The sequence below is a fragment of the Asterias rubens genome, chromosome 21 (genome assembly GCF_902459465.1).
Source record: "Asterias rubens chromosome 21, eAstRub1.3, whole genome shotgun sequence".
NCBI classification, from domain to species: Eukaryota; Metazoa; Echinodermata; class Asteroidea; order Forcipulatida; family Asteriidae; genus Asterias; species Asterias rubens.
In genome coordinates, this window is record NC_047082.1 from 1,189,700 (window position 1) to 1,203,991 (window position 14,292).

The 14,292-nt window shown below is 38.4% G+C and overlaps 1 protein-coding gene across 1 annotated transcript; it reads left to right on the forward strand.

Moving 5' to 3' along the window:
- The first annotated feature begins 488 nt into the window (after window positions 1–488).
- Window positions 489–8,973, forward strand: LOC117304852 (inositol monophosphatase 3-like). The gene is made up of 5 exons (XM_033789473.1): window positions 489–851; window positions 4,698–4,863; window positions 5,851–5,952; window positions 6,609–6,782; window positions 7,365–8,973. Exons 1-5 carry the CDS (start codon window positions 498–500, stop codon window positions 7,625–7,627), a joined length of 1,059 nt encoding a protein of 352 aa, XP_033645364.1. The 5' UTR covers window positions 489–497; the 3' UTR covers window positions 7,628–8,973.
- The last annotated feature ends 5,319 nt before the right edge of the window (window positions 8,974–14,292 follow it).

A 14,292-nucleotide genomic window follows, 5' to 3' on the forward strand; every position in this document is an offset into this window, starting at 1 on the left:
GCCCAAAACACACGCCGCGGGCGATGAAAGGACAGCAAAATATATATATATATATATTCAATTAAAAAGGGCCTGTACTTATACAACTTTCAGCCAAACTCTTTAATAATTCTTGAACCATAAATGCTAGGAGAGACCATGGAGGAGAAGCAGTTTATTATACCATCCATGATTATACGAATCATCCTGGCATGCTGCATCCGAATTGTAAAGTTTAGGGCGGCTTCCACACTTCTTGATACCGAAATTGACAATTAGTAGGCGGGTGTAATCCAAAACGATCTCAACCAGCCTCCCTATGGTAATTTTGTGCAGAGAGCTTTTGGGAAGAAAAAAAAGTAATAACCCGGGTCAATTCGATCCGACCCCAAACTATTGCTCAATCGAATAATTCAGGTTCAGAATTCAAGCACCGTTAGTACTACAGTGCGCCCTCCTCCGTCCAAACTTTTCAACAACACGTCCACGCAAAACATTGGGAGGTCAAAGGTCACAATATGGTCACTGCCAACATGGCGAATATACGGATTTCTCCGATTAGTTTCGTATTAATTTTCCTTCTAGCTGGGGCAGTGATCCTCTACGTAGAGAGATCATGGCACAGTGACAAGGGAGATCAGTTGATCGTTGATTCATCAACGAAGATAGACCTCAAGGCGCTTTTGTCTGCCGGGATTGGGGCCGCTGAACGAGGCGGAGTGGAGGTGAAGAAAGTTCACGATGAGCACCAACTTAACGCGAAGAGCAAAGGCGAGACAAGGGAAGGGGCCAATAACCCAGTGACTGATGGTGATATGAGATCACATAAAGCCATCGTGCATGGTTTGAAAAAGACATTTCCATCATTGAAGGTACGAATGCATCCTTTGTTGGTACTGGTATATCGTTTGTCAGAATTGGTTGTGGTTAGTTTGAGCATGGAGGTAGAAATAGTTGAGTGACTTTGATTTTTTTTTAGTGAATTCGCTGGGCATCCACTTGTTTTGTTGTCATGTGTGACAACAAACTGACACCGAGTCGTGTCATGACAGTGGTGTGTGGGGTGGTGGCACTGATGAAATTTGCAAGAAGCATAAGTGTATAAAGCTTAGACCCAGTAAGTAACTGGGGCGCTAGATTACTTTTTTCGAAGTTTTGACATTATCGGTCATCAACTAGCATGTTAGTTGTGATAATGTAACCCTCCTGCCGACGGCGTAGCCGGAGGGTTACGAGTCATTCGCAATCGATTCAGGGCGAAATATTTTAGTCAACAGATTTGCTCATTTTTTACCTTTTTCAAAAATCATGACACAAATTCTATGAACACGAACTTAATCCTCAATTTCTAATGAATAACATTCAAAAACACAATTGAGAAAATATTTTGAAAAAAAGGACAAAAACTTACTAGATCCCGGGAGCGAAACAGTCACAAATTTCCCAGGTTCTATTTTTGAACTGCGCTGGTTACCAAGCGCTGAACCCAACCGCAGGTACCAGCCAATTGAATTGACGACCTGCCGACCGAGCCGCGGCCGAGTTTGACTAAACCATTCTGTAAAAGGGGTGTTACAATGGGTGCAGCTGCAGTGCGGCAGTGCGCTAGAGTGAGTGAACAGCGGGCAATAGTAAACGGACAGCGCACACGCCCTGCGGCGCTGCCTTATAACACCCCTTTTACAGAATGGTTTAGTCCAACAGCAATGAACATCGGGAAGTCACAAAATGGCGAAGCGACAGGTTCAAAATAGAACCTTGGAAATTTGTGACTGTTTCGCTCCGGGATCTGGTAAGTTTTTGTACTTTTTATCAAAATACTTTCTCAATGGTGTTTTGAATGTTATTCATTAGATATTGAGGATTAAGGTCGTGTTCATAGAATTTGTGTCATGATTTTCGAAAGGGGTAAAAATTGAGCAAATCTGTTGACTAGCTGTCGAAATTGTACGTGTTTGACCATTTCGCCCTGCACAGATTGCGTGTGACTCGTAACCCTCCGGCTCCGCCGTCGGCAGGAGGGTTACGTTATCGCAACTACTAGCATATCTACTACTACTAGTACTAGTACTTTAGTAGTACTAGTAGATGACCGATAATGTCAAAATTTTGAAAAAAAGAATCTAACATCCCAGTCACTGGGTCTATATAAAGCTCAAGTATGATTTGACTTAGTTGCGATAACGTAATCCTCCTCCCGACGGCGTAGGGAGGAGGGTTCGTTATCGCAACTGAACTTGATTTGACTGTCAATGACTGTATGCCTACAAAAGATTACATAAATTATTAATATAATCTTCTTCATTAATGAATGTTACCGATGAGAAAAGTTAAATCATGATTACTTTTTAGCCGCCAAAATCTTAAATTTGCTGAGACCACTTGAATTAAAAGACATTGGACACTATTTTGAATGGTAATTGTCAAAGACCAGTGCTCTCACTTTAGTGTATGTCATCATATGCATAAAATAACAAACCTGTGAAAATTTGAGTTCAATTGGTTGTCAATGTTGGCCCCCAGTTGCGAGATAATAATGAAAGAAAAAACACCCTTGTCACACGAAGTTGTGGGCTTTCATATGCTTGATTTCAAGACCTAAAAATCAAATTTTGAGGTTTCGAAATGTAGAGCCTAAATAAATCGAGCACCAATCAATCTATACATGTATACATGTATACACTTGCGCATTTACTAATTATAACCCAAACATCTCCCTTGAGCTTGAGTAACTAAAACCAACTGAGTATCCTTAGCCCCACCTAGGCTCTACAATTAAAGGACAAATAGTGAATTGTTTACACAGCAGTATATTCTCAACTTCGTCAATACAAACTTTAGACGTTAAATAAATTACAAACTAAGGATGAATATCCCCCACCACTGTTCCTCAAAATACGTCGTTCTTCACATCCAAAACTAAAATACCTTCTTGTCGATTCCCATCGTCGTTTGTCCCCACACCTGAGGATGCACTCCACTTAATTCACAATAACACAACTCCGTACCTCAATAATTGCACATCAAACAATACCTCGGTAGGATACAAAACATTGTTTATAGTTCATAGACCTTTTCGCAAATACCGGGGCGCGCGCGTAAAGCTTGGAATTAGGTGCATTGTGGTCTTGCTGGTATCCAAATTTGATCCATATATATCCCACAATGCACCTCATTCAACAGTGTGCGCTTGCGCATTGGTATTTGCGATAAGGTCTATTCTAGTGCTGTATACTCAAAACTTGCCCATTCAGCGAATCTTGCTTCCATGATGGTGGGCGTTACTGGCTGCAAGAATAGAATCTGGCTTGCAGAAAATGCTCCCTCAATTTTATTGGTTTTAAGGAACAGCTCACTACATCTGTACAAATATTTTAAGCAGCAGAGCAGAAGAACAATTGGCATGCACTCTCCACCACTGGAGATTCTGCTGAATCCTTCCCACTATCCTTTCTCATATACTTCACACACACTTCTATGTACACTCTATCAGCCGACACCCTGATCCTTTCTTATGATAAACTTACCCCCAAGATTATGCAAATAAGCTGTACGGTTAAACTCGAGGTTCACTGCTCCTCATGTTGGGGTCTCCCCTCTGGGTCAAAAGTGTGCATAATGAATAATTAATATTGACCCCTTACAACCATGGCCAATGGGAAACTTTAGACTATCTGCCAATCACCAAGAGAGGGCGCTCTTTACCAGGTAATTGTCAACAACTTAGGAATAGGAGAAGCATGAGTGACGATCACTGACAGCAAATACCTTGTGTTTTGCGTGTTTTGATTTTGTATTTAGATTTAGCCAAACTGTATTTTTTTTTTATAACACAATGCCAGCATAAACCAAACTGTTCTGGAACAGGACGTACTGGACACGAGTTCCCCAAGGATAACAAGTGGTGTGCATGAGTTTTTGGGAGTGTTTCTTCTAGGGTAATTAGCAAAAATTCCAAAATGCTGACCTACCAAAAATTTAGAAGAAATCTGAAATTTAGTTGTATGACAATGTATCTGATTTAATTTTCAAGAGGCTGAGAGACTTCTAAATATTTTTTGAGTATTTTTGAATTTTTAGCATTTACCATTGTTTGCTATAGGAGTTGTGCACCATTACCTGGTAGGTCTGCTGCCCTCTAGTGGCAGAGCTTTCAAAAAGTCTCCCATTGGGTCCTGGCACCAAGCCTGCCATGAATATTTACACAAAGTTAAAAAGAACTTGAACAAATTTATGCAATGTCTCTGAAGAAGAGACATGAATATTCATATAACATCCAAGCACTTTCATTATTCTCTGACACAAAATCAAACTTTTGTGTAAAATTACTTCAGAGGGAGCTGTTTCTCACAATGTTTTATACTATCAACAGCTCCCCATTACTCGTTACCAAGAAGGTAAATGCTACTAATTATTTTGAGTAGTTACCAAATGCCAATAGTGTCCACTGGGGTTAAGTTATAGTTCCAGTCTAGTTTAGTAAGTTACCATTCAGATTAGTCCTGGTCAAATCCTTATTATCCAACTGCACTGGTCTAAGTGAGCCAGCCTCTTTCTGCAGTTGGGAGGATGTACTGTAGGGTTACGATAATCGCAACTAGGTTCACGCCGATTTTTCTGAAAAATTAATACAAACTACTATAGGCCATTTAAGAAAAAAGTCAAGTTCTTGTTGAGATAAGTTTGAATAATCACTTTGATTGCCTATTTATTATCAGGTTGTTTCCGAGGAGCATGAGACTGATGATTGGGATAAGAGTGCAGTGGTACCCCTGTCTATCAGCCAATCTGATGTGATTGAGCTGATCAAGGGAGATCAGTCGATACCCTTAGAAGATGTTACTGTCTGGGTTGATCCTCTAGATGCTACACAAGAGTACACAGGTATTGACAGAAACAGAGTCAAAGTGTTTTGGTTCATTATAGGGTGTAGCCGAGAGGATGAGCTCTGGACCCAATTTCATAGAGCTGCTAAGCACAAAATTTGCTGAGCATGAAATTTCTTCCTTGATAAAAACAAGATTACCAATCAAATTTCCACATTTTCAGAATTTATAAGCAAACATCTGAATACCAGTAAAACGCAATATGCAACAAATGGAAACTTGGTTAGTAATCATGTTATCAAGGAAGAAATTTCATGCTAAGCAAATTTTGTGTGCTTAGCAGCTCTATGAAACTGGGCCAAGGTGTTTCTGTTCGGCAGAGTGTGGGTTCGAGTCCCAGTTAAGACACTTTTGTCCCTCTGAGCAAGACACTTAACTATTATTGCTTCTCTTCACCCAGTGGTAAATTGGTACCTGTGAGGGCAGAGATGGATCTTGTGATTGATTTAGCTTAGTAGACGGCGCATATTTGTTGCACAGGCTGTATAATCCCCAGGGAGCTGAGATGGTTTATGGAATGAATTAAATCATAATTAATGGTCCAGTGGCTAATATTGTTGGGAGCGCTTTGAGACACCATTCGTGTGTGTAATGCGCTGTTTAAAGGCAGATGATTATATTATTACACAGGTATAGACAGGGGAAAAAAATTAACTGTTTTGGTCCATTCTAGCATGTTCGTATGTAGTTGCGAGACGTTCTAGTTGTTTTATAAGAAAAAAAAAAAAAAAAAAAGTAAACAATGAGATTTTGGACTTTGAAATGTGCTCTTTATAAGCAAAAACTCTTTAAAACCAGGCTCTTTCTCTTGTTCTTCCAGACTGACATATACATTACTAAATATTAATAACATCTCATAGAATTGCTTGACAAATGTAGATATTATACTAAGCGTTACAATTATATCAAGCAATATTATGTTTATCATTAGTAGCAGTATGAAATTGGGCTCAAATTGTTAACTTTGCACATTGTTTGTTTACAGATGATCTTCTGCACTATGTTACTACGATGGTGTGCGTCGCTGTACGCGGTGTTCCAACCATTGGTATCATACATAAACCATTTATGGAAGCTCCGAACACTGGTAAGCTGACTAAGAATTCATTATACAATTGTTGCACGCTGTGACGTGATCCATGGCGTTTTGTACACTCAAAGGGGTAAATGGAACTAGAGGTGAAGCCGAGGGTGCCATTTCCCCTCGAGGGTATACAAAACCCATGGACCCCAGTAACAGCATTCAACAATTGTTTTGTTATACCTTTGTATAACTGTTATTCCTCTTCTCAAAGTTCTGTTGTCATCTTCAAACATTATTCCGACATTATTACAACATTATTACAATTACTCATTGTTTAATTAGCAGATGAATAAGAATTCCCTCGTACCCGCGGTTGTTTCATACACAGCGCTGGAAATCAACCCACGCTGGGAACGATCATGTTACCCGGCCCGTCGATGTAGCATGGGTTTTGTTGTGCGTCACATGAGTGGTTCTCTACCAATCAAACTTCACAATTTGTTACCGAGGTATAACAATCCATGTTGTGTAACAGCGGGAACAGTTTTATAAGACAATTCAGTACCAATAAGATGTTCTGTCAATCATGCTGGAGGCTGACATAGTTTGATCAATCATTTAATACAATGTTGGATGATGGTAAATGGTCATGCAGACAGTAGGAGGGTTGACTATCTTCTTCTTCCTTATTTAACTACTATTTTCTTGTGATGTTACAGTTTGGGCATTTGTTGGTCAGGGCCACTCCCCAAACCTGAAATTACCCGTCAAGAAAGCCGACCTGTCAACGAGTCCGAAGATCATTGTTTCTCGCTCACACCAAGGGGAAGTGGAAGCAGTTGCCAAGACGTCATTTGGAAAGGATACAGAAGTTATTCCAGCGGGGGGTGCAGGTAAATACTGATGTTTAAGAAGTATAGTGGAGTTTCTCATGAAATATTTATCTTTCGGTCATAAAAAAATTCAAGGAGTGCAAGAGTTTTTGGAAAATAGATTGCTCTGCCAGAGACCTGAACTCACTGGTAGAAGCATAAAAAAGAAGATCGGGTATAAAGAAATCAAGGAGTGTAAGATGTTTTAGAAAACATTGCTCTGCCAGAGACTTGAGAACACTGGCAGAAGTAGACTGTCTACCAAAAGGAAGATCTGATGATGCGTCATCATGGACCAGAAGCCGTCACTCACAGTTCCAGACTGGTGTGGATGGTTTGTTAGAAAGATAAAGAAATCAAGGTCAAAGGGTTTGGGTACGTCTTGTGCGACACAAAACACAAATGTCAACTGTGGGTTTTCCCTGGAATCATTCTCTGGGATTTTGCTCCCACATTTAAAAGTGAAACATGTTGTATTCTCTCCATTGGGTTCTTGGTAGTATAGTGACAAGGTTAACATTTTTTCAGAGTCCTTTGCTTCACCATCACTGAACTTTGGACTGAGGAATTTGTTACTCTTTATTTTGTCTTTCTCTCCACCAGGTTACAAAGTGTGGTCCCTGTTTGAAGGAAAAGCCGACGCCTACATCCACACAACGCTGATCAAAAAATGGGACATCTGTGCTGGTAATGCCCTTTTAAATGAGTTCAAGGGTAAAATGACAACGCTCAAAGGAAAAGACATCGACTATAGCTGGAGCGTAGAAAAGCCAGACCCCAAAAATGAAGGTGGACTTTTAGCATCATTATGGGAGCACAAAATGTTTTTAGACAAACTTGCTCCTGTTGTTGATAAAAAGCAATAAAACAAAAGCTATTTGGTTTGAGAATGATGTATTGATTTGTTGGGAGGGGCTGTCATTGTTGAACAGAGAGCCATGTATGACTATGACAGAGGGTGTCGATAGACCTGTAGGTCTTTAGAAATGATGGTTTGGTACTTTGTAAAACATGTATAGTAAGTAGTGGGCATAGACATGTGTACCAACACTTTGAAGACCCCAAACCCTTTGCAACAATAAGCAGTCCACTTATTACTTGATCAATATCATTCTGAAGTCGTGGTTCCTGAAGGTTTTTTGGGGGGGACTTTCTTTGACTTAAATCAACAAGTTTTGGGTATTAAATGCAGTTTAGTTTCATATCATCTCTGTAAAAAAAAAGGGTTGGTGGATGTTGTACCTTTTTTTTTATTAGTCTATCAATTGACACTATTGGTATTTCAATTTCATATTTTTTGCACAATCAAATTAATATTGCGAAAGGCTCAGCTGAACTTGTCCCAAACGTTTGTATGATTTTAGGCAAATTTGTTTTAGTTTAACTTGTGAGCAGGGCAATTGTGCTTGAAAACTTTAAGTAGAAGTTCAAAAATTCATGTGCAATATTGTTTTTGGAATCGACAACTCGTCTGGAGAAATTGATTGCATTTTAACTACCTTCATGAATCATGGTATGACGCTAAGCTTGAAAAGATTATGATTCTCCTAAAAGCAACCCTGATGTTTTCAACTCTTTTTGTTTTCATTTTGTTTTCCCTTCAAAAAACCAAGGTTTATAAGGCTGAACATTCCTTCTTTTTTTTACCAATTTAGTGAACATGCTTTTGTAGTCGTTTCATAAAAAATATATATTTGTTCATAGAAAAGTTGTGTGTTTTATTTTATTTGTAAACATAAGAGAAAAACTTAAGTAGTGATTAAATATTTGTTAGTTTTGCATCTTGGATAAAGAACATATTTTGTTTTCATCCTTTATCAATGTGTATTACTACTGTATCACTTGGTAGCATTTGAACCCAAGACCTTTGTATTGCTAGAGCAGATGTCTTTCCATTAGACCACTGAGCTAGCCCAGTGGGAAGAGGCAGTTTGAATCATATACCAAGCCTTGAAACAACCCATGGCCCGTGCCCTGTGCTTTTGCTGTGGTGCCCTCTGCAAGGTTATTGTACAAATTTACATTTTTCTACGGAGGTGCCCCTTACCAGAGGGAAATTGCTGTGCCCCTTCAAGAGTGAAGTTCAAGGCCTAATATAGTGATACTCACCACCTTGTTAGAAATCAAGAAATGTATAATATTATAGTAAAGGTTTGCTGTATACTTCCTAGGTAGCTGAGATGGTTTAAGAAATAAATTAAGGCCCAGTGACCAGGGGTATAAATTGAGACGCCCTTCGAGTGTGAAAAGCGCTATATAAAAACTGGTTATTATTATTAGTATTATTATTAAAGACAGTGGACACTTGGTAATTGTCAAAGATAAGTCTTCACAGTTGGTGTATCCATGGAGGTAGGTGTATCTCAACATATGCATAAAATAACAAACCTGTGAAAATTTGAGCTCAATCGGTCGTCGAATTTGCGAGATAATGAAAGAAAAAACAGCCTTGTCACACGAAGTTGTGTGCTTTCTGATGCTTGATTTCGAGACCTCAAATTCTAAACTTGAGGTCTCGAAATCAAATTCGTGGAAAATTACTTCTTTCTCGAAAACTACGTCACTTCAGAGGGAGCTGTTTCTCACAAAGTTTTATACCATCTATCTCTCCCCATTATACTTGTAATCAAGAAAGATTTTATGATGATAAATATTTTGAGTAATTACCAATAGTGTCCACTGCCTTGACATGTAATGATAAGAATTTTACGGTTTCACATTTACTTGTTCTATAATCATGCCAGTTGGTTTCTAATATTAGTTCTGGCTTTTGCGAGTTAGGATCTCAGATCAACATCAGAAGACTGTTTTATGCAAATGATGCAAATATTTTGCAATAGCGCCCTCAGTAGTTTGCATGCCACTAGGGTGTGTCAGAGTGTGTGTGAAAGAGGGGGGGGGGGTACGGTGTGCGATACAACCGAAATAGGTTAAATCGATGAGAGTAGTTTATTACATGTAACTGATTTTCTTGTAACTAAATTTCAAAGTTAAATCCAGTGAGTTAAATACTAGTTCGAATTTTACAGACGAGAAATTGTAGTTTTGTAATTTTCACATGCATGCTGTTTTGCTAGCGTGAAAAAAAAGGAAGGAAAAAAGAAATAAAAAAACACTCATTCATGTTAATGTTATGATCAGTTAATGCTAGATGTAAACTGAGATAAAGTGTTGTTGGTTTATATGATGCATGTTAAACAAATAACACAAAGTTTATGAGCGAATTTTGTAAAATGCAAACGCATATTATTTTGTTTAAAATGTTAGTGAAACGAAAATGAATTACAGGAAAGTGCAACGTCAAAATTTGTTTAGTTGTTGTTACATTTTAGTGTATAATTTACTTTTTCGTATTAAAAAGACAAAAAGAGATAACCTTTTTTGGGTTGACAAATTAATTTTCTTCGAGAGTATCATGTTTGTATCTTGCGGTATAAAACACATGTTGTATTAATAACTTTCTACTAGTTCTTTCTTCAGTAAATATAAATGTTTCTACCTGACAGTAAAAGGGAAGACAGTTGACGAAGGTCAGAAGGTTTTAGTTTTTTAAATAATTGTATGACTCGATTCGAGAATAATCCATTGGTTCTGGTTTTGTTGTAGAGAAAAACAAAGTGTAAACTCGTGTAGCATAGTCCTATCCATATTATTATTTCTAAATAAATTTATATTTGTTATTAACAGAAATCTGACTATTGTTTACTTCTTTTGTTTACCGCTTCACCAAACACAACATGATTGGTTAATACTTCCTGTCGTATATTTAAAGAGACACTCTTAATTTCATAATTACAAAACAGTTCACTTGGAAACTTGTTAAGTTTAATATTTGAAGCTTTACATCATGATAAACCTCTTGAAAGAACTGGTGGTTCTTAAAGGAAACACCGCAAGGAACAACTGCCTCGACCTTTAAAACGACCTTCTTGGAACCACACTTCTTCAAGAGTCTCACAATAAACTAGTTCACATTCGTTAATTTCTAGTTTTAATTTTAACAAAAACAGCACCATATGATGCAGCACTGCTGTGAGAAATATATAATCAACTATTTTAGGCTGCAAGTAATTAAAAACAAAAGATACACCCGTCAGAGTTTATGTTGTGTGTAAGCAACACTCTTATTCCATATTTCAATAACTAATTTACTTTTTGGAAAGAGAATTAAGGTTCGACGAATGATGTTTCTTGCAAATTTATCAACACGACAAAATCATGTTAAAGGGGTTCTCAGATAATACAAAAATAATCTGGTTTGTTTTTCTGTCACGTATCGTCCCTTTAAGAACAATGTGGTCTACTTCGCTTCCACTATTAACATCTTGTTTTGTTTTGTTTCGTATCGATTCAATGAAGTTTGTTTGTACAAACCACTTTACTTCTCTGGACCCCCCTATGAGTACTGAGTAAACATACATGTAAACTATACCCGGTACCCCTATCGACCACTGATCGATTTATCGTGTTGCTAACGGCTGGTGTACTTGTTTAGGCTCTTTTGTTCATTGACAATTGATCCAGACATTATGGTCGTACGTACACTGTAGATGTAAACAGCTCCATGTGCATAAGCAGTGAGGGGCAGATCGTTACCCCTTCGTTGTGGGCTTATATACCCAGTGGGGCTTTATAGGGGGTTATCCTAAAGGGGCACTCTCAAAAGTTGAGGTTCGGTGAATTTTCGATGAAAAGTTGTATACGTTGATTCATGGAGGAATAAATAGAATAATGATGAGCAACTTTGGAAGTCTGTGCTTTTTTTAAAGTAACGTTAGGACCCGTATTATTGTGCAAATAACGGCAAACACATCCGAGCAAAGGGCAACTATCTCATTCTGAGCATTTCTGAGGGACAGTGGGGAATTTGTGTGTTCGAAACTTTTGGCAAGTACCCTTAACAAAAGTTGACCTCATGCGGTTTGAAGCAGTCTGGGTACTACACTCTGTTTTTACCTGACAACATAACCAAAGTGACGTGAAATGGTCTACAATTTTGAGTTTTCTTGATCTGAGGGCGAAGTAGGATTAATTTATATCAATGATTGGTCGGAAGAGTTGATCATAATGTTTGCTTTCCAGTGGGAGATTCTGGCAAGAGGTTAACTTATCCTCGTTTGCCACCGATATGTATACCGTCTGGAGTTGAGTTTACTCGGCATGTAGTGTTGCTGTTTACACGGTAAGTGTGTGGAAGGTTTCGAGTTCCTTGGAACCTTGGAACTTCATATCGGTCCTTTTACTTCCACCGTGGTTAGGTTTATACTCAGTCCATGGGGCAATGGGTACACTGTGTCACTGTGGTCATACTCAAGCAGGTGTACATTATGTGTTTGTTAGTGCATTTAATGTTGATAAACTACGCGATTTGGTGAGTGTCGTCAAGGGTGACACGGGTGCATGTTTGCACCCCGGCTGTGCCTGCCGAACAAGGCCCCTATTGTGCCTAAAGGGGATTGCCTTGCCTTTAACCCGTAACTTTGACTCAAATGGGTTGTGGCCCATCACAAGGGTTATAATTTACACGTATCAACCCATCACCCATTTTACTATTTTTTTAGCAACATGCTCGTATGTGACCCTATTTCTACAGCTTGGCATCTACCAAGGTTATTATTTGTTTTTATTATGTTCACTGCGACTTGCAGTGAAGTGGATGCGGTTCTTGTAGCGTTTTCTTTCATTAAATCTTTATTTTGTCATTTTGAAACTCATGAAATATTTCCCCAGCAACAGTTAAAAAGTAAAGTAAACATGAGCATTTGGTGCCAATCTCCCTAAATTGCTTGATTACCGTTCAGTGGCCCACTTTTATTACTTTGTCCTTATAATACCACATTTTATAACCGATATTAAACGCCCATTTTTTTATAACTTCTTGTCTCTCTATAAACTTGTATTGCTTTTAAAAGTTGACAGTTCAGCCCAACAATCTTCAATGCAATCACTGTTACCACCAAACAAGACGCACATCTCCTGAGCTGTATTTCCTTTTCTGCTTTTTGTTAATTCAGTATAATTATTCATCAACCAACACTATAAAAACTTTCCCATGAAGGTATATTTTAGTATCATGATCAACTTTCAAATTGTTAAAAGCTCTACGACCAGACGCTGTGGCGATATAATACACATTACATGTATATCTTAACAACAGGTTTATGAAAAAAAAGTGCACACTGCAAAAACTGAGGTGTTAATTTGGTTAATATTGATTCCTCTCCGGTCACTTAAAGATCCGAAGGGCAAACAACATTAACACCTCGGGCAATGTAATTGTTTTTGTAGAAATAACTGTTATTTTCAAACCCTATTGGTGTTACCTTTGACTTTCTCTTCTCTATCTATACAATTTTATGTGGCAACACCCATGGTGTCAATTTTAACACCCCGGTGTTTGCAATGCACACAACTTTTACTGCAAAGGGATACTCAGCAATACAAACAGAGCTGCGAACTCACATTTACACATTATAAACACACATAAACATTTTCTATCTGAAAATGAGATCCTAACACCCTGACTGGGGGGTTCTTCCGTTTTTGATAAAAAGACTGTATAATTTTTGCAAATATTCACTTCTGGATATGGGACATTGTATCATTCCCCAAATATACAGAGAACGGGGGTTCTAACGGGGTTCTTCCGGTTTTTTTAAGAAGAGCTTACACTTTTGGTAAACATTCACTGCTGATAATATTATTATATGGGACATTTTCACCAAGGGGACTTGTGGCAGTGGTGGCACAATATCAGAAAATGTGTGTATTTCGGATCATACCTAATCACTAAGCATGGTTTAACATCGGATCAAACGATTAGTACATTATATATGTATATGATAGTATAATCTTAATGCGGTTTACCGCGGAATACAAATAACATGTCACATAGAATGGCTTGGATCCTTAGCAACGTTGGTTTACGTTGGTGCCAATGACGTGGGATGTCACGGGGTTGGGGGAAATGAATGGTATCAAAAATTGTGGCAAAAGATAGGTTCAAAAGTTCGGTTGTCTCGATCAGTTATTTTACGCAGGGCTGAGCAAATGTTAACTTGGGGGCATGGGGCAATCACAAGGTTGTGGGTTCGAATCCTACCTATGCGCTGACGTCACAATGACTAGAGCATATATTATCTTAAAGTTACTGAATCTCAAGTTCTTGATTTGTGCAACTCATAAACATAAATATACATTACACCAATGTCTGTTACTCTGTACAAGAGTCAGAGATTGGCTGTTGTAAGCTTGGTGTTTCCCCAATAGGCGTTTGCCGAGTTCCCTTGACGGGAAGATCATTAAGACAAGACAGACAGATAGCCACAAGATTAATCCTTTGATTTCTTTTATTGCTGGTTGTCCTTAAGATAGAGGTGTAAATGTGGAGATGCTATCTAAAATAGTTTGTTTCAATGTTTTTCTCCACAGTGATCGGAAACAACATGCAAGTTGCCAGGACGGGAAGCTGATAAAACTGCGCCCTCGTGTACACTTATCGACAATTCAAATTAATATTAGATGGGTGCTC